Source organism: Scyliorhinus canicula, chromosome 20 (assembly GCF_902713615.1).
Source record: "Scyliorhinus canicula chromosome 20, sScyCan1.1, whole genome shotgun sequence".
Lineage (NCBI taxonomy): Eukaryota > Metazoa > Chordata > Chondrichthyes > Carcharhiniformes > Scyliorhinidae > Scyliorhinus > Scyliorhinus canicula.
In genome coordinates this window covers 76,475,475-76,494,424 of record NC_052165.1, presented here as the reverse complement: position 1 = coordinate 76,494,424, position 18,950 = coordinate 76,475,475, and the positions used below count along the sequence as shown (strand labels likewise).

Genomic DNA, 18,950 nt, shown 5'->3' with positions numbered 1-18,950 from the left:
CACGACAAGAGCACAACATCCATTGGCCCACTTGCGGCCTCTTGAGCTCCGAGTAAATTAGAGGCTGCTTGGTGCCTCAGAGGTCCGACACCTCCACATCAAATCAGTCCCATGCTCCAACCGATAATTCAAAGCATACCTGACAATTGACTGCATTTGCTTGTACAATCAGAGGCTGACACCTTCCTGATTGTCTAACCAAAGAGCCTGTCAACAACTAAAAGCTTAGAGAAACCAACCTGCTATTGGATGATCAGGCCCACAACATTTTTCAAAATTATATCTACTGTAGCACGGTCCCTTTAAGGGCGGTGCCCTCTCAGTCCATGTGACTGGCTCAGGGTCTATCGTGTGGCACGAGCGAACTCTGACCAATGAGGAAAAAGCATGGAGCCCTGGTCAGCATGAACCTGGAGGTCAGAGGGCAAGCACGATCCTGTATATAAGTTACCTTTGTTAGTCGGCAATAAATACTTTATTCTTTCTGACTAACGTCTACCTGGTATTGTCTCAAGCCACCACATTGGCGACGAGTATAAACTGATCGATTGCAAGCCCGCAATCGTTGAATTCAAGGGGAGAAGTAAAAGCCTCCAAGTTGGTCACAGAGTCCGAAAGGGAACAGTGAATGAAAAAGCCCCATGATTGGGAAGTTAAACCTATTCAATGAGGGGTGGGGGACAAAGACTGAAATCAGTATCTTGAGTGGCTCCATTAATTCTTCATGGCATATGAAATAACGAGAGAGGAAAACAGAAAGTTATCCTATTAACATTTTGTTGGCCATCAACCTACAACTTTACAAGAAATTTGCCGTTCCCTAGGGGCTCCTGACAAAAGTAATTTGACCTGTTGGTAAAGCTGGTCAGGGAGCATTTCAAACCCAGACCCTCGATCATGCTACAGAGAAACAAGTTCAACTCGGCTGTCAGGAACTGAGGAGAAATGATCTCCACCTTCGTTGCCAGACTCCGGCAAATGGCCTAGCATTGCGAGTTTGGTGCAGCATTTGGTGACATGCTACATAATTGTGGTATTAACAAAAGTATGCAAAAGAAAATTCTGGCTGAATTGAAAATTATCCTAGACAGGGCAATTGAGATCACTCAGGCAACTGAGTGCATGGAGGGGTGTGTCAGAGTTTCAAAGTGTGCAAAGAGGGAACAGTGAGTCAGTTGTGGCTGCAAGATGCACAGCCAGGTTAACAAGCACAGAAGAAGTTCAGCCACGATTCCAGGAACAGGATCGTAGTCAGTGACCAAGGAAAAAAATCAGGCCATCAGCCGAGGAGTCAGGATGACTGTTACCAGTCCGCAGGAATTCATCCCTATTAATCATACTGCTGCAGAGTTTATTTGTTTTCAGTACAGTAGGAAGGGCCACGTCTAGGCACGTTACAAGGCACGTCAAAATGCGTCAATTCAAAAAAAAGGCAGGAAACCATTGCTACAGTGAACAAAGTGGAGAGCAATTCAGATGAAGAACCTGAAACATACAGATCAAACGTGGTGAGAGTGAGCAAAATAGTCCCATTTGAAATAGCCTGCACAGTAAATGGAAGACCACCAAAGATGCAAGTCGATACCAGCGTGTCAGCCACAGTTGTGGGTTTAAATATCTTCAAGGAGGTGTTCAGCCTTTGGACTTGAGTAAGACAGCAGGGAAGTTGGCGACTTATACCGGGAGACCCTAAAGTTTTTGGGAACATCCGCGACTCCAGTGTGATATCAGCAACAAGATGCCCAGTTATCTATGATCATTGCCAAGGTACAACGACCAAGCCAGATGGGGCAGGATTGGTTGCGCCAATACAAGTTGTACTGGTTGGAATTTTTTTAAATCTCAGACAGCGTCTTTCAGGAAGTCTTTTTACAAGGACTGAGTTGGCTCAAATAAAGGGAGTAAAGGCAAAGATTTATGTCAACTTGACTCAACACTAATGTTTTTCAGAGCAAAACTGATCCATTAACACCTTGCACCATAAAGTGGAAGCCGAACTTAAACACCTGGAAGAACTGAGAATTATCAGACTCATGCAGCTATCAGAATGTGCAGTCCTCACTGTCACTGTATTAAAGCTGGGCTGCTTCATTAGGATATGCAGGGACTATAAACTTACAATCAACCAGGCAGCCTAAGTAACTAAACACCCAGTTCCATCCATTGAAGTGCGAGGTTTGCAGATGCCTCACATACACTGAACTCAACCTCAGTCATGCTTACTTGCAACTAGAACTGGATGGAGATTCCTGTAAGTTTGCGATGATTAACACGCATGAAGTCATCTCCTCAGCTTGCGCAATATTCCAGTGTATAATGGAGAATCAGAGATGAGGAGACATTTCTTCACCCAAAGAGTGGCGAGCATGTGGAATTCATTACAACAGGAAATAGTTGATGCTAAAACATTGAATATATTCAAGAGGCGGTTAGATATAGCACTTGGGGCGAATGGGATCAAAGGCTGCGGAGAGAAAGCAGGATTAGGCTATTGAGGTGGATTTAATTTGATAAATGGCGGAGCAGGCTCGAAGGGCCAAAAGGCCTCCTGCTCCTGTCTTCTATGTATTTATCTAAATTGCTCCAGTGCATCACAAAGGTTGTGGTCCACCTGGATGACATCCTAGGAACAGGAACGTCATATGAGCTTAAAAGAAGTGCTGAGAAGATTCAGAGATCTGACTGATACAAAAAAAGTCAATTTTCCAAGCTAGTGAGGTCACTTACCTAGGGTTCAAAATGGACTCTACAGCCTGCACCCACGAAGACAAGGTGAGGGCCATAGAGAAGTCCTGGCAGCTAAGAACATGGCAGAATTAATGTCCTTATTAGGGATAGTAAACTATTAAGCTTGTTTTGCTCCCAACCTAGCACTGACATTGGCGCAATTACATATGCTCTTGAGAAAATACCGATGTTGGTATTCGGAGGAACCACCGGGGCAAGCCTTCCAACACTTTAAGCAGGTCTTACTGTCATTGAGCCTAATGGTTCTTTGCTTTGCCTAATGGGATGGGGCAGTTTTATCCTATAAAATGGAGAATGGCTAATTTCCTTCTCCTGAAGAACACTTTCTGATGCTGAGCCTAAATACCCACAAATTGAGAAGGAGGGCCTTGCCGTAATCTACGGCGCCCCAGTATGTTACCGGCAACATTTCACAGTAATAACAGACCACCAGTCTCTGCTGGGGCTCCTTCGAGAAGATAAGGCGATCCCACCAATCGCCTATTGCTTTTATTGCTGGCAGCCTGTGACCGCCTCTTCCAGCATTGGCCGGGTACACAAATTTAGAATGTTGGATGCATTGGGTCGGCTCCCACATTCAAAAGACCAGGCACCCCCACCAATATCTCAAGAAATTTACTTGGGATTGAACTAGTTTTTGCAGAGGCAAGACAAAAATGTTAACACAGATATCACTGCTATTGTTACTTATGCTATTCATTTTAATCGTTTTCTGGACAAATGGCAAGGAGAATTGCTGTTGATAATACAAGATCCTATTGTGTTCCCGCGCAGCAAAAGCAAGGCATATTCAGTTTAGCAAACATGGCAGATAAGAAATTTTGAATTGAAAAGTTAAGTTTTGGGTTTAAGTGAGTCACTGATTATGTTTGTTTTATTCATTGATTGGATGTGACTGGGTCACTGGCTAAGCCAGCATTTATTACCCTTTCCTATTGCCCTTTACAAGGTGGTGTTGAGATGCCTACTTGAACTGCTGCAGTCCATGTGTGGGTACACCCACAGCACTGTTAGGGAGGGAGTTACAGGAAAGTGTAATGAAGAAGAATGATGTGCAGTCACATCGTACCTCACAATGCCCTTCGGAAATGCACGTCGCACTTCATACGGTGAATACTCTGAAGTACCATGACTGTTCATTAAGCATTTCTGGTAGCGATATTGAACACCAGAATGTTCCACAAACAGAAGTCAAATTAGCAGCCAGTTAGTCTAATTTGTACAATGTTAGTTGATAGATTTATGTTGGATAGAATACCAGGAGAACTTCCTGCTCTTAGGTACTGCAAAAATAGATTTAACATCACCAGGAAGAGCTGTACCATTCCTTCAATGCTCCACTGGTGTGTCAACATATATTAACAAATCAAAATTTGGTGTGGGTTTTAACCCACAGCTTTTATTTTCCATCATGCAGCTAGCCACCTTTTGTTATTCCTTTGTTTGTTGCAATGTCCTCTGGCTTCTGTGCATTCTTACTGTTTATTCTCTTCCTACAAGTGGACAGTCGTGCCTAGGGTAGTTCCAGTGGAGTAAAAAAAAACTCCATGATAACTTGCTCTGTAACAGATTGCTATCTTACCACATGTGATTCAATAAAGATCCTTGTTTGGACAAGGCGTTTGGTAAATTCCTTTTTAGACATTGAACATCGAACACAACACCGTTGAATAGCAGTCTCCATCTCAGCATTGAAGCCGTCGCGAAACAGCCCATCAAGCTCGCGCGAAACCGCATTTAGAAATCTTTTGGGTGAATCACACCCATAATATTTTTACTTTTCAGTGAAGCATTCAATTCCGTTTTGAAAGTTACTATCAAATTTACTTCCATTCTCCTTTCAGACAGTGTATTCCAAATCATCAAATCCTGCTTTGTTTTCAAAGAAACCTCCTTTGGTCATTTAGCCAGTTATCTTAAATCTGTGTCCTCTGGTTACTGATCTTCCTGCCAGTGAAAACAACTTTCTAATGATTTGTTTCACCAAAACTATTCATAATTTTGAAAGCTTCGATGAAATCTCTTCTAAGTCTTCTCCATGGAGAGCAATGCCTTTCTCTAGCTTAATAGAACTGAAGTCCCTCATCTGTGATCTCATCCTATTAAATCTCCTCTGTACCCGCTGCAAAGCATTGGCATCATGACTAAATTGTGGTGCCCTGTATTGCACATCATAGAATTGTTATGGCACAGAAGGAGGCCATTTGGTTCATTGTGTCTGCACAGGCTCTCCAAACGAGCATTCTGACTTTGTGCCATTCCCCTGCCTTTTCCCCGAACCCTTGCACATTGTTTGTATTCACGTAATCATCTAATGCCCTCTGAATGCTTCAATTGAACCTGCTTCCCCCACACTTCTTAGCAGTGCATTCCAAACCAAAATCACACATCGTGTGAAAATGTTTTTTTTCTCACATTTGCTTCTTTTGCAAATCACTTGAAACCTGTTCCCTCTTAATTTTGGTCTTTTTATAAGCAGGAACAGTTTCTAACCTATATATTGTATCCTACGCCCTAATGATTTTGAACATCTCTATAAAATCTCATGGCCTCCTTCTCATCAAGAAGAGTAATCCCAACCTCTCCAATCTATCCTCATAACTGAAGTTTATCATCCCTGGATCCATCTTGTAAACCTCTGCACTCTATCCAGGACGTTCACATCTTTCTTATAGTGTGGTGCCCAGAACTGTACATAATACTCCAGCTTAGACCTTGCTAGTGATTTTTGGAGATTTATCATTGCTTCCTTGCTTTTGTGTTCTCTGCCTTTATTTGTAAATACCACCATTTCCTGTGCTTGATTTGTTTGATTAGTTGAACTCCCAGGTATCTCTTATATTCCCAGTTGTCATTTGTTCATGTTTAAAATTAAATTTCTCAGGGCTGCACGGCAGCGCAGTGGTTAGCGCTACTGCCTCACGGTGCCGAGGACCCGGGTTCTATCCTGGTCCTGGATCACTCTGTGTGGAGTTTGCACATTCTCCCCGTGTCTGTGTGGGCCTCACCCCCACAACCAAAAGATGTGAAGAGTAGGTGAATTGGCCATGCTAAATTGCTCCCTTCTTTGGAAAATAAATAAATAAAATTAGATTTCTTGTGACTTTTTAAATTTTTCTTTCGATTCACGTTTTCACTTAATTCCTACTTGAGATTTTTTTTCGGTGATGTTTCAGCAAGATTTATCAACATTACCTTTCATTTTTAAAATCTGTACAGTGTTTCCAATCTCTAAAATCACTACCTCCCCAAAAGTAAAAAAATCTAACCAATGATAGGACAATAATAATGGGCACAAGGCATGTCTCATTGACTATATTACTTCTTAAACCTAGGTCAAGGGCCAGAACTTGTTGTGCAGAACACATTTAATGTTGAAAAGAGTAAGGGAAAAAATCAGATGCATCTGGAAGTAGTTAATAGGTGACACAATATTTTCGTCTGAGAAACCTGCAGATTGCCACAAAATAGGTGGAAGCAGCCTACTTGCCATAATTGAGGGGTCCAGAATGGGGAAGCACAAATAAAAGATAAATGTAATATTAAAGAAAGGGAGCAGAATAACTTGCATAAAAAGGGTCTGAGAGTCGAGTGTACTACCGGAGTTATCAAAGAATCAAACAAAATGCAATTTGGTCATTAAAGAAAGATATGTGAAAAGAAAGACAGATGTAACTGCGACCTGTTCTCATGTGGAACATTAACGTTAACTTCATGGACCGAACAGACTGTTTTTATGTTGTAATTTCAGTGTAATAAATATAGTCTGTTTTGGGTTTCATTTGTTCACAGGTTTACAAGCCTATCCAGGGTCACAGAGTCGTATGGAGAGTAGAATGGGGTCTCAGCCAGGACATTTGCGTATTGGAAGACCCGGACCGGCTGGTGATGCCGGCTGGTCACCTTATGGTCTAGAAGATGGACTAATGCAGATTGCTCCAAACAGAGAGCCTGTAAGTAATAATATTATTGTGCTCTCTTGATGAATCTCCTTTACAAATCTGCTGTGATGAAATTGCTGAAACTAATGTGGTGTAGAAAGTAGTGCAGAGCCATGAGGCTAGGGAGGGAATGCTGCAAGGCAGAGTGGTATGGGATCAGAGAGAATACTGCAGAACTGGGAATACAGTGCACTGGAGAGCAGAGATATGAAAATGGCTTGGGAGGTTTGTGGTATATATGTATGGCCTCACAAATACAAAAGTACCTATCAAAACGGTGAGTTATTTTTCCATTAATGAAAGTACCTGCCAATAACATACTGTAAGTTGAGTGCCCTTGCATTTAAGCAAACTTCTTCAATCTCAACTAGTGTGTTGTAACAGTTTTAAAATTCAGTTTTAGTACCACAGAGGCTAGGCCTATCTGATGACCAGCCCCTCCCTCCCTTCCAATATTCTTCCTGGGAGGGAATTAAAGTTCCATGAAACTCAAGTAATAAGTGTATTTATGGACTTTGTTCTTTACTGCCTTATGTTTAAGGACACAATAGGTTTGAATCGACTTATGCATTCAGCTGTGATCCCTGAATCGGTTAAGTTGATAAAGCAGTATAGAGCAGAGGATTTCAGATCGGATTCCAGGTCTGATCTCAGGGAAGTTGGCAGTAAGGTTACTACTGTTCACCTCTGCACATCCTGTCAGAAGGCTGCTCCTATTGAATACTGTGGCTACTTCTGGAGTGCACAGATTGAGGCAATGATTACACCCAGCTGTGAAACCCCTCGTGTTCAAATAGGTGCTGAGACATGCAAAATGATCATTCAGGTGTGTTTCTGAAAGCCTGCCAGTGTCCCAGTAAATGGTTAATAGCGTCCAGGGAAGGCAAGAGGAAAGGAGCTTTAATAACATTTGAAATATTTGGCAAGCAGAAGCTACCACTTTTCGATGGCTTTTGGAATCTGAGATTGGAAAGTTTGAGATGATGCTTGGGCTAATCTTCAATGGAGGTGAAGTCGCAACCCGATATATCATTTGCTTCAAGGATATAATTCTGTGCAATTATCATTTTTCAGCATTTTGTGTTGTGTTTTTTAGCCAAGTACACGAGAGCACCTGGAATATGTCTCACCACTGTTTCAGATGCAGAGGACATCCCTTCGTGACCCTTCAGCACCATCTCTGCACCTGCAGCACAGCAATGCTCAACACCCTGGAGCAAGCTTTGACTCCACCTACACAGAAGACCTTGCACCTGGTCAATCCTCTACATCGCTCATTAAAGCTATCCGTGAAGAGCTTCTCAGACTCTCGCAAAAACAGTCAGCATTTCAGAACCTTCACAGCTGATCTTGCCGAGGAGGAGCTCTGGTCTATTTGCTTCCCATGGAAGTCAAACAGGGAAATCTGCGATATAGCCCTGAAGAAGTGGTATTGTAGGGTAAATAGTACTATTGACATGAAAAAATGTCCAGCACAACCACAGTTTTTTACTGACGTGCTTCCAAACAAAGCTGCCGCCTTCTTCAGTTTCCATTGGTGATGTTCTTCCGTTTGTGTACTGAATCCATCCGCTCAATGGAACAAGCACATTAACCTGTGGGGTAAGAGACAGGGGCTGGAGCTTGTCCGACACCAGCCAGCTGTTGCAAAAACGTCTTAAATTTGATTTGAGCAAAAGCACTAGACAACAACACCAGCAAGCAAAAGGTCCGACTGCCTTTTCTACCTTGGACGCCGACTTCTCTTACCTTGGTCACATCCCAATCCCACCCTGCTTCTTACAACCTGCTGAATCCTAGAACTGTTTAACTTTGAAAATCGGGAAGCATAAGGGAAAGGAACAGGACGGGTAAGAGAAATGGAAAAAGGGGAAGAGTTCACAGAATTTGAGATGATGCAATGATCAATGGCAAGAAGAAAAGAAAGATGGCAAGACATGGAGAGATGAATTTCGGAGGAAGAATACTTGAACATGGGGCAGTGGGCCGTTAGCCCTGGATGGTTGAACATTTTGTAAAATGTGTAATAAATGCTAAATAGAAATTGTTTCTGAGCATGTAGGTCAGCAAGCATTTGGTAGTCATTGTCATGCTATTGACGATTTTTAAATTGAGAAATCAAGTTGAAGGGACGCAGTCCACATTGCAATTTGAACCGAGTATGAGGCAATCAGAATCAGATTAGCTGATGCTGAGCTTGGATTTCAAAAGCCTGAAGGAATAGTGAAAATTCGAAGAAAGATAAAGTTTTTGTAATGCTGGAAAGATTATGGTATGATATTTGATGTATGATGGTAATTACATTACATACTGGCTGTGATGGGAAATAAGGTGCAGAGAATAGTAATGAGACAAACTCACTTGTGTATAATATACAGTCTTCACTGAATCAGCACTTGACTCCATTTCAAAATCATGAACAGGAAAAACAAAGGCTTCACAGCAGACTTCAGTGCAAATTCACCGTATAAGCCAGTATCATTGGACGTTGATCAATCTCTGCCAGTTCTTTTGACCTTTTTGGCTAATGACCACTTCCCATGCAAAAGAAAAATACTGCAGATGATGGAGATCTGAAATGCAAATGGAAAATAATTAGGCCAAGCAGCATCTGTGGAAAGAAAAGCGAGAATTAGCATTTCAAGTGATAACTCTGTTTCTTTGTCCACAGTGGCTGTCTGATCTGATTATTTCCAGCACTTGACTTTTATTATCACTTCCCATAGCAGAGTAAGCCGAAGATCACTTGCTCGTAGGATTGGATTAATTAAAAAGTGATACTGAGTCAATTCCTCTAACCTTACAGGTTTCTCACACATTCCTTAAATGCTGCAACTGACTTGTTGAATTCGATGAATAGATCAAATTCTGTCCTTTTTCGACATGGGATTCCATTATTTTTACCAGTATTTTGAGAATTTAATTGTGATTAGGTCTTTTATATGGCGGCCTTCAATTTGGTATATAAATGCACCACTATTGCCCATAGACAGTCATATTATGGTGGCAGAAGAAGTTGTATTTTTTTTATTACTGTGGTTTTTGTTCTTTTACTAGTATTTGAATGGGCCATGTTTGTTGGTGGCCTTGGTCATGGCCTGTCCCTGCATCGTATGGTTCAGACACTGTAGGCGGTGTTTAACAGAGGTGACGGGGGTCATGCCTGCCGAGTCACCTCTATTTGGGAAGGCTCGCTTATGTTAAGTGCCACTCAGACAATTAACTGGACAGTAGCAGGCCTTCACCAGGATCAAGGGCCCTCGGGGCAGAAATTCTGCTCAAGGAAAGCTGGAGGCTGGAAGCTCCATTCAATGGCAGTACCATCTGGGAAGCTGCGACTACTGCCTTTTTGACACTCACGAGGGTAACCTCGCTGGATCTCAGCCCAGATGACTGGTGGTGGGATGGTGATCACAGGATTGGAGATGGGGTGCTACGGAGGAATGGGGATCACAGGAGTGGGGGAAGGGGATTGGTCGCAAGGCCATCGGGTGGCTCTCAGCTGCCTCCCCCTTCCCAATGCCAGGTCGTTCAATAAGGCACTGAGTTTCTTGGAAAGAATGCACCTCAAGGGAACCCACATGCAACCCTTCATAGGCTCTTGTTGTGCTCCTATCACACTGAACCCCCTATCTGCTGCTGTCCTGATAGCAGTGGTGGTTGAGTCGGCATTAATTTCTCGCTTAAGGGCCTCAGTTGGAGGCTGGGCAGGAAGGTCTTCCAGGTGCAGTCCCCTCTTAGATGTAATCTGGGTGGAAGTGGGAAGGCGACATGGTGCCCAAATGTCACCCTTTGTGATTAAATGCCCTTCCACCCACCACCACGCACAACTTATGAGCGGGCGTTAACTTCTGCCTTTCTTTCAACAATTGATATAGAAAAAGTAGGGTTATGGATTTTGTCCAAATTCATAGAATCCCTACAGTGCAGAAGGAGGCAATTCGGCCCTTCAAATCTACACTGACCCTCTGAAAGAGCACCTTAGCTAGGCCCATCCTGCCACCCGATCCCTGTAACCCAGTAACCTTTTGGATACTAAAGGACAATTTGGCACGGCCAACCCACCTAACCTGCACATCTTTGGACACTGGGGTGAAACCGGAGCATCCGGAGGAAACCCATGCAGACACGGAGATTGTGCAAACTCCACACCGTTATCCAAGGCCAGAATCAAACCTGGGTTCCTGGTGCTGTGAGGCAGCAGCACTAACCACTGTGCCACCATGCCGCTACCGCATTCTAGTTGTAAATTATCCATGATGCTTTTTGAATTACCATTGGTGTTATCCTCTTCTCCATTGCTTTTATAGGGTAATGACCCTCTCACAGCCACTAGACCATTTTCTGCCTATGCAAGCAACCTTAACAGTACTCCTGTAACTACTCAACTTTTGGGGTTACCTGGCTAATACATGTAGCAACTGAATCTCAGACGGCAATCACAAGGAAGTTTCTGTGTATTTGCTCACTCAGAATTCCATGAACACACTTTTTTGTGGGTGGGGGGTGGATTTATATGTTTTTTGGGTTTTATTGTGAGAAATGTTGGCTGGTCCAGCATTGTTTTGTATGTGTTTTGAGTTGAGGTTTTCTTGTATTTATTTTGCATGTCTTTCTACTGACAGCTCTCCTGAAATCAAATATAATGTAGTTTACAGTGTATTTTTAAGTCTGCATGTTTCATACTGGTGTTAATTCAATAGCAATGTTTTGCCTCATTTATACTCTACCAAGTAATGTTACTGTGTTCTTGCACAATCTAGTGCATTTGAAGGTGTTCATACTGGTCAGGGTTCACATATGCAACTGCATGATTGACCATTGGAGGTCATATGCGGTAAAATTGCTCCCCGGGGATTTATAAGGTAAAAACTTTAGTCAATGCAATATTAAGACAAATCAGCCTTGAGTTTACAGACCTTGGCCAGGGGCAGCATTTGGGTGGGTGCCACAATGGGCCTGTGTTCCTGAACAATGGCAGTGGCAAGGGATCAAATTCTTGATCGCTGTTTAATGGAAGCCCATGTCTGTAGGCACAAACTGGGAAGAGTATCAGGATTATCTGTGATGTACTCCACAGCCCAGTAGCCTGCCAAAACTTTCTTCCAAAGAATGGTGGTGGAGGAAGATGCCTGAGGCCTGTAGTGCAAATGGAACGAGTGCCCAGTCAGGAGTAAACACCTTCAGAAAAAGAGCAAGAAGAATTGGCACAAAAGGTAACATTTAGCTCGTGTTTTGTTTTTTAAAGCCCTCCCCTTTAGCAGGTGATCTCTAATTCAGTGTAAATTGTCACAAGTTAAATGTGTTAAAACATAATTTTTTTCCTGTAGAAATATAATGATAGACTGTCCACCTACTGAAGTGTTTCATAATAGTTGAGATATCCCTATAGCAGGGGCTTCCAGGTCTTTGTAGTTCTAAAGCTTCGATTTTAATGAGAGATCTCACTTTTTGGTGGATCTGAGGATCACAGAGCATCCCAAGGAGAGGCTAAAAGAGGCATTAGTCAATTACTCAACAGCACAATGTTAACCACTCTTAGAGTCACAACAGCAACAATAGAGAAGCTTTGACCCTGGTTAAAAGGACCACTATTTGTGAGAATTCTGAATGTAAAACATATCAACAACTTTGACATGACTTTTGCTGAGTAATAGAGAATGTTGCATTGCACGTGGCGTTTGGACTGCTGGTGATGGATTAGAGATCTGGGACCAGCGTGCAATGATGTTCTCTACAGCCACCAAGAGTTTGACCATGATTCCATCGTAGTGTAACTAAATTACTCTTCCCTCAATTTTACAAATAAATGCTTCTGTTCAATAAGGTAAAGAGAAACCTTAAGCCTGTACTTTCTCTTGTATAAAAATCATTTCTGCACATTGAAAACTGAGCTTCCAGCAGATGGCTCGGTCTTAAGGTGGTGGGGTAACTGAGCCAAAAAAAACACACAAGTTTGATCCTTCCATCTGTATGGAGTAAACCGATCTCATTGGTGAAAATGCTGCAATTGGCTTTGCTCTTGAGCTAGTTTGGAGAAAAAGAATACTCAGGTTCCCACTAATCACCCAGTGACACCTACTGGAAATATATATGCGGGGACATGGAGTAAACGCAGATTTGGACTCAACTTTTAGTACCTTCTGAGGTTGAATAGCTCATTGCATTCAGTCTTGACTCATATATATGGTAATAAAAACATGGAAAATAGGACCGGGGGAGGCCATTCGGCCCTTCTAGCCTGTTCCACCACTCATTATGATCATGGCTGATGATCCAACTCAATAGCCTAATTCCACCTTCCGCACGATATCATTTGATCCCCTTCGTCCCAAGTACTATATCTAACTGCTTCTTGAAAACATACAATGTTTTGGCCTCAACTACTTCCTACTTCCTAAATTCCACAGGTTTACCACTCTCGGGGTGAAGAAATTTCTCCTCATCTCTGTCCTAATCATCTACCCCGTATCCTCTGGCTGTCACCCCTGGTTCTGGACACCCTCACCATTGGGAACATTCTTCTTGGGTCAGGGACATTTGGGTAGCTGCAATGGGGACCTCTGGGTCTATATCCCAGCCACAAATCCGCATGCTCAAGACACTAGGCACAGGTTAAAATTGGAGGAAGGAACAAAACTGAGTTTTCTCAGAGCAAATGTCGATTACAGGTTCCCTGCTCTTCCAGTTGGTTTCAGATGTGAGGACACTGTGTGATTTCTACTGTAACCTTATTCTTTGGTCCAAAGATGCAGTGGTTTCCTTCAGAATAAAGAGGACCTTTTAAATACAGAATATGGTTTGTTGACAGTGTTAATGGACAGCACCTGAATTTCAGTTTAATCCACTCGTTTATTCAACATATGAAAGGCAAACAATTGTTAGAGCCAACTCAGGCTGTCATAATATACACACAAGTATATGATGGTGCATAGACCGACACTGACTGACACACTGAATGACCAATCAACACACAGAACACAGCAGCCAATCACCAGACAGGACACGGCCACTATAAAGCCAGAGGGCACTAGTTTTCCCACTCTCTTGGGATGCAGCCTCTGAGACAGCCAGAGCCCGTGATCAGCAACACGAACATCTACCATGTGCTAGCAGTATAGTCTGGTCAGGTTAGCCTCAGGTCTCCAGTCAACTTAACATAGTGTCAACCCACAGTGCAAGAATGTTTAACAGCTCATAGTCAAATAAAATAGAGTTGTACTTCTACAAGTGTTGGTAGCCTGTCTCTCTCACTGCTATGGTAAACACAGTCCTCGCAGACCCAGCATACCCAACACATCACAAGCTTCACAAAAGCAAGATGTTCATTCTAATTCACATTACTGCGCATTGATTGACGTGATAGATATTGTTTTTATGAAAGAATGGATTAATTTCTGTTCAGTGCTGACCTTATTCATAAATTGCACTCAATGCCCCTCGGCTGAGCCACTATTAAGTGACCTGAGCTGGAAGGTGATCTTGTTTTCAAAGAGCATTGGGCCTATTGCCATGCTTTCTAAAACCAAGGAGACTCTTGCCATTTTTGAGAGGAAGTCCCACAAGGTAAGGTCACTTTGCAAAAGTGAAGAGGCCTGTGGAACTGTACCCAGGCAAGAGTCAGCATTGTCCTTGGATAAATGGAGGAGAAAAAAGACTCTGGCATCACAACCTCAGCAGGAAACCACACTCGAAATTATAGCCCTACCTTTCAGCATAGCTGTCCAGTGGCAGCATGGGATCAATGAATTCACCCTTCTATTCCTGTGGCCAGTTTTATGATTGGAAAAGTAAATGTTTCCCAATAAAAATTGCAGTTTACTTCTCCACATGTCAGTACACTGACATTTTATACTGTGTGAAAGCTTTGCCTTCTATATTGTGAAATGCAATTTTAACAATGGTTAACCACTTTTTCCTGTGGATTTAACCACATGAACCTTTCTGACATGGATACAAATTTCACATTTCCTAGAAAATAAGTGATGAAATTACACACCATTTTGGTTGCAAGTGTTGCTCTCTCTGTTTAATATTTGAAAAGTTAATCATTAATTTCCAGCTGACATAGCTTGACCAAACTTCTAGTGATCAACGGCTTTGTTTCGATCCATGAAGCACCTTTTGAGGCATTTGCTGGAATCTTCCAACTCCTTTGGCCCAATATGCTTATGCTGGTTCTTTGAGCGAGTTATCCAATTTAGACTATCTCCATACCACTTTCAATGTGAAAGGAACAGAAAGTGATTGGAAGTATTATTTTGTTAGCCCTTTGAATCATCATGGTTTTCTAATGAATTTGTATATTGAAGTACACCTATAATAGTTGCCTTGGGCATTTAAATAATTGTTTAACTTTCTGCTCAACTTTTGTTTTCAGCCTAGGTGAACCAGTTTTGTGCAATGGTTCCTGGCTAAAAGCACAATGCTTAGCCTGATGATATCATAGGAACAGGAATCGACCATTTGGTCCCTCGTGCCTTTGTCCTCAATCACTAATCAGAAAGTTTTAGTTTCAAGACTGACTCCACAGGCAGCCCAGGCAGATGTTCCAGTGTTGTCCAGGGGAGTGCTGTGTTGTCTTGGGCATCATTCTTTATATGAGCAGTTAAACCAAGGTTGTCTCAGTTTGTTTCAAAAGTAACAATGGATGTTCCAGGTGCTATTCAAAGAGGAACACTAGTTCACCCTGAATTCTGGCTAACCTTCCTCCCTCGAATAGCATCAAAATCAAGACATCAAATATCTGGGATCATTTGTGAAAATTAGTTCCAGCATTCGAAAGGAAGAACTTGCATTCATATGCAGCATGGTAGCACGTGGATAGTGCTGGGCAGCACGGTAGCACAAGTGGATAGCACTCTGGCTTCACAGTGCCAGGGTCCCAGGTTCGATTCCCCACTGGGTCACTGTCTGTGAGAAGTCTGCACGTTCTCCCCGTGTCCGAGTGGGTTTCCGCCGGGTGCTCCGCTTTCCTCCCACAGTCCAAAGACATGCAGGTTAGGTGGATTGGCCATGATAAATTGCCCTTGGTGACCAAAAAGGTTGGGTGGGGTTGTTAGGTTTCGGGGATAGGATGGAAGTGAGGTCTTAAGTGGGTCGGTGCAGTCTCAATGGGCCAAATGGCCTCCTTCTGCACTGTCTGTTCTATATAGCACTTTTCATGACATCAGAACACTCCAAAGCATTTTACAACTCATGAATTACTTGAATTGTTGATGGTAACTGTTTTTGAAAGTATTTTTTTTGAACTTAGAACATTTTATATCAAAGATTTACAGAACAAAACCAACACATGTATCAAAAAATTCCAAACGTCAACAGTGACAACTCTAGTAACAGAAATACAACAAAAACAACCACCTCCCTCCCCCCACTATCAGTTAATGGTGACCAATTCCTTAAAGTACAATATGAATAATAACCTTTATTATTGTCAGAAGTAGGATTACATTAACGTTGCAATGAAGTTACTGTAAAATCCCCGAGTCGCTGCACTCCGGCACCTGTTCAGGTTTACCGAGGAAGAATTCAGAATGTCAAACTCGCCTAACAAGCACGTCTTTCGGGACTTGTAGGAGCAAACCGGAGCATCCGGAGGAAACCCATGCAGACACGGGGAGAATGTGCAGACTCCACAGAGACAGTGACCCAAGCCAGGAATCAAACCAGGGCCCCTGGTGCTGTGAAGCAATAGTGCTAACTACTGTGCTATTGTGCTGCCCGTGAAACCCATCGATCAACCCCCTCACTAAACCCCCTCTGAAATTACAAGAGTTCCTCTAAGTCATCTAGCCATGTTGAAGCACTAGGTGGCATCCCCTGCCTCCACGCAATCAACGAGGCAAGCACGAGGACATCACCCTAAGCATCCATCCTCGACTCCGGCTGGCCCGACACCCCAAATATAGCTTATAATGGACAGGACTCTAAATCAACATTTAGAATTGTTGATATGGTGCTGAAGAAAGGCCCCCAAAAACCCATCAGTTTTGGGGCAGGATCAGGGCATCTATGTATGGTTCACAGCTCCCTCGAACACCGCTTGCCCCGCCTTCAATCCCTGAAAAAATCGACTCATTATGGTGAGGTGTGCCCTAAACATCACCTTGAGCTGGATCAAGCTCAACCTTGCGCAGGATGATGTAGCATTCACCCTGTGGAGGGACTCGCTCCATATCTCCTCTAAAATGTGTCCCAGCTCTTCCTCTTTTCTACCTAGACCTGCTCTTCTCCCAAGATCCGTCCATATATCCCGGACATGTTACCCTCCTCCACCTCTGCACAGGCAAGTATCCTCTCCAATAAAGTAGATGGCGGCGCCACCGGTAATGTCGGAAAGGTTCGGCGAACAAAGCCCTGAACCTGAAAGTATCCCCCCCCCCCCGCCAAGTCCTGCTTTCTCCTTCAACTCCTCCAAGATGGCGAACCGTCCCTCCGGAAACCAATTTCTCACCCTCTACAGCCCCTTTTCAACCCCTAAATGTGCATCCAGTTTTGCCAGCTCAAACAAATGATTCCTACAGATAGGAGCCCGCCTTCAAAATGCCCGCAGCCTAAAATGCTGACTTGCTGCCATATTTTCAAAGTGGAGACGACCTCCGGGTTAGAAGAATATTTTGCCGGAGCAAACGGCAGATATGCCATCACCAGCTAGACGCTTACTGGTCACCACCCCACCCCAACACCATTTACGCATTGGCTTCCTAATAGTAAAACATCAAATTTGTCAGCACTAGCGCTCCCACCTCCTGCTAGTGCCTATCCCTCTGTAGGATCCCGCTCCTATTCGAGGAGTTTCTCTGCCCATATAAAACCCACTATGAGCCGCTCCATCCACCGGAAGAACGACTTGGGTAGAAAAACAGGGAATATTAAAATAGAAACAAGTATCGCGGCAAGGTATTAATCTTAATGGGTTGAACCTTGCTTCGCAGGCTGGTGTAATTCAATTTGCGAAGCCTTGCCCAATCCCGAGCCACCTGGATCCTCAGATGCCAGAAACTAGTCCGGGCCAGACAGAACGGCAGTCCCCAATCCAACTCCTCCCCCGCCCCCCCCCCCCCCCCCTCCCCCCGAAGAACTAACCATAAAATACGCTCTTTGCAAATTTAATTTATACTCAAAGAAGGAACCTTCAATATAGCCATGATGGAGCTTCGTATAACAGCCGAACCTACAACAAACCCCACACCACTCCAGAACCACAAAAAAGATGGCTCCTTTGAATCCTATCAAATGTTTTTTCAGCATTGAGAGACACTATTATCTCCGGTTTTGACCCCACCGCCAGGGTAATAACCACGTTGGTAGCGGCCTCATGTTGAACCACCATTTTCTTCCCTTTACAAAGCTTGTCTGATCCGCCCCACTACCACCGGGAGACAGGGCTCCAATCTCAACCCTAAGACCTTGGCCAAAAGCTTTGCGTCCACACTGAGCAGCGAAATTGGTTGGTGGGATCTTTATCCTCCTTCAAAAGGAGAGAGATGTAGGCGTGAGCCAATATCTCCGGACGAGAACCCCATACCAATGAATTGTTAAACATCCCCAACAGCAACGGGGCCAGTTGATCTGCAAACTTCTGATAAAATTCTACCGGGAACCTGTCAGGCCCTGGCGCCTTCCACGTCTGCATCTTCCCTAACCTCCTCCAACTCCAATGGTGCTTCAAACTCCTCCCACAATTCCCTCCCCCCCCCCCCCCCAACCTCCCGGAGAGAACTCCAAACCCTCAAAATTCTGCCATCCCTAGCTGCTCCTCTGGTGGCTTTGACACACAAAGCACCTCATAGAAGGTCCGATTCACCCATGCACCTTTTCTGTGGCCGAGGCCAACCTACCCCCGCTTCCTCACCTGCACAATTTTCCGAGCAGCCTGTTGCCGCAACTGGTGGGCCAAAAGGCAGTTAGCCTCCTCCCCATATTTGTATGTCACCTTCTTTAAGCGCCTCAGCTGGTGCACCGCTGGCCCGTGGACAACAGGTCGAACTATCGTTTGCAATTTCTTTCCAACTCTGGCGTTGAGTCACACACACTCCAGATCTGCACCCAGTATCTCGTTCACTAGCTCCAGATGTTCCTTCCTGGCCTCCCTATCTATGTGTACCCTGTATGAGATGATCTCCCCCCGGACCGTCGTCACCTTTAATGCCTCCACAAAGTAGAGGACGAGACCATCTCATTCAATTCAACGTACTCCTTTATGGCCTTGGAGATCTTCCCGCAAAATCCGATATCCGATAACAGTCCGCCTCCATC

General features: G+C 43.7%; 1 protein-coding gene across 3 annotated transcripts in view; it reads left to right on the top strand.

Moving 5' to 3' along the window:
- The window catches only part of LOC119954950 (UPF0606 protein KIAA1549-like), a 323,510-nt gene extending 314,408 nt beyond the window's left edge, over nucleotides 1-9,102 (top strand). For 2 of the 3 annotated variants that reach the window (XM_038780693.1, XM_038780694.1), the window contains exons 19-20: nucleotides 6,541-6,701; nucleotides 7,786-8,037. In XM_038780693.1, coding sequence (XP_038636621.1) covers nucleotides 6,541-6,701; nucleotides 7,786-8,037 — 413 coding nt within the window. Of the gene's footprint in view, nucleotides 1-6,540; nucleotides 6,702-7,785 lie in introns of all 3 variants that reach the window. The other variant, XM_038780692.1, reaches the window with a different exon arrangement.
- The last annotated feature ends 9,848 nt before the right edge of the window (nucleotides 9,103-18,950 follow it).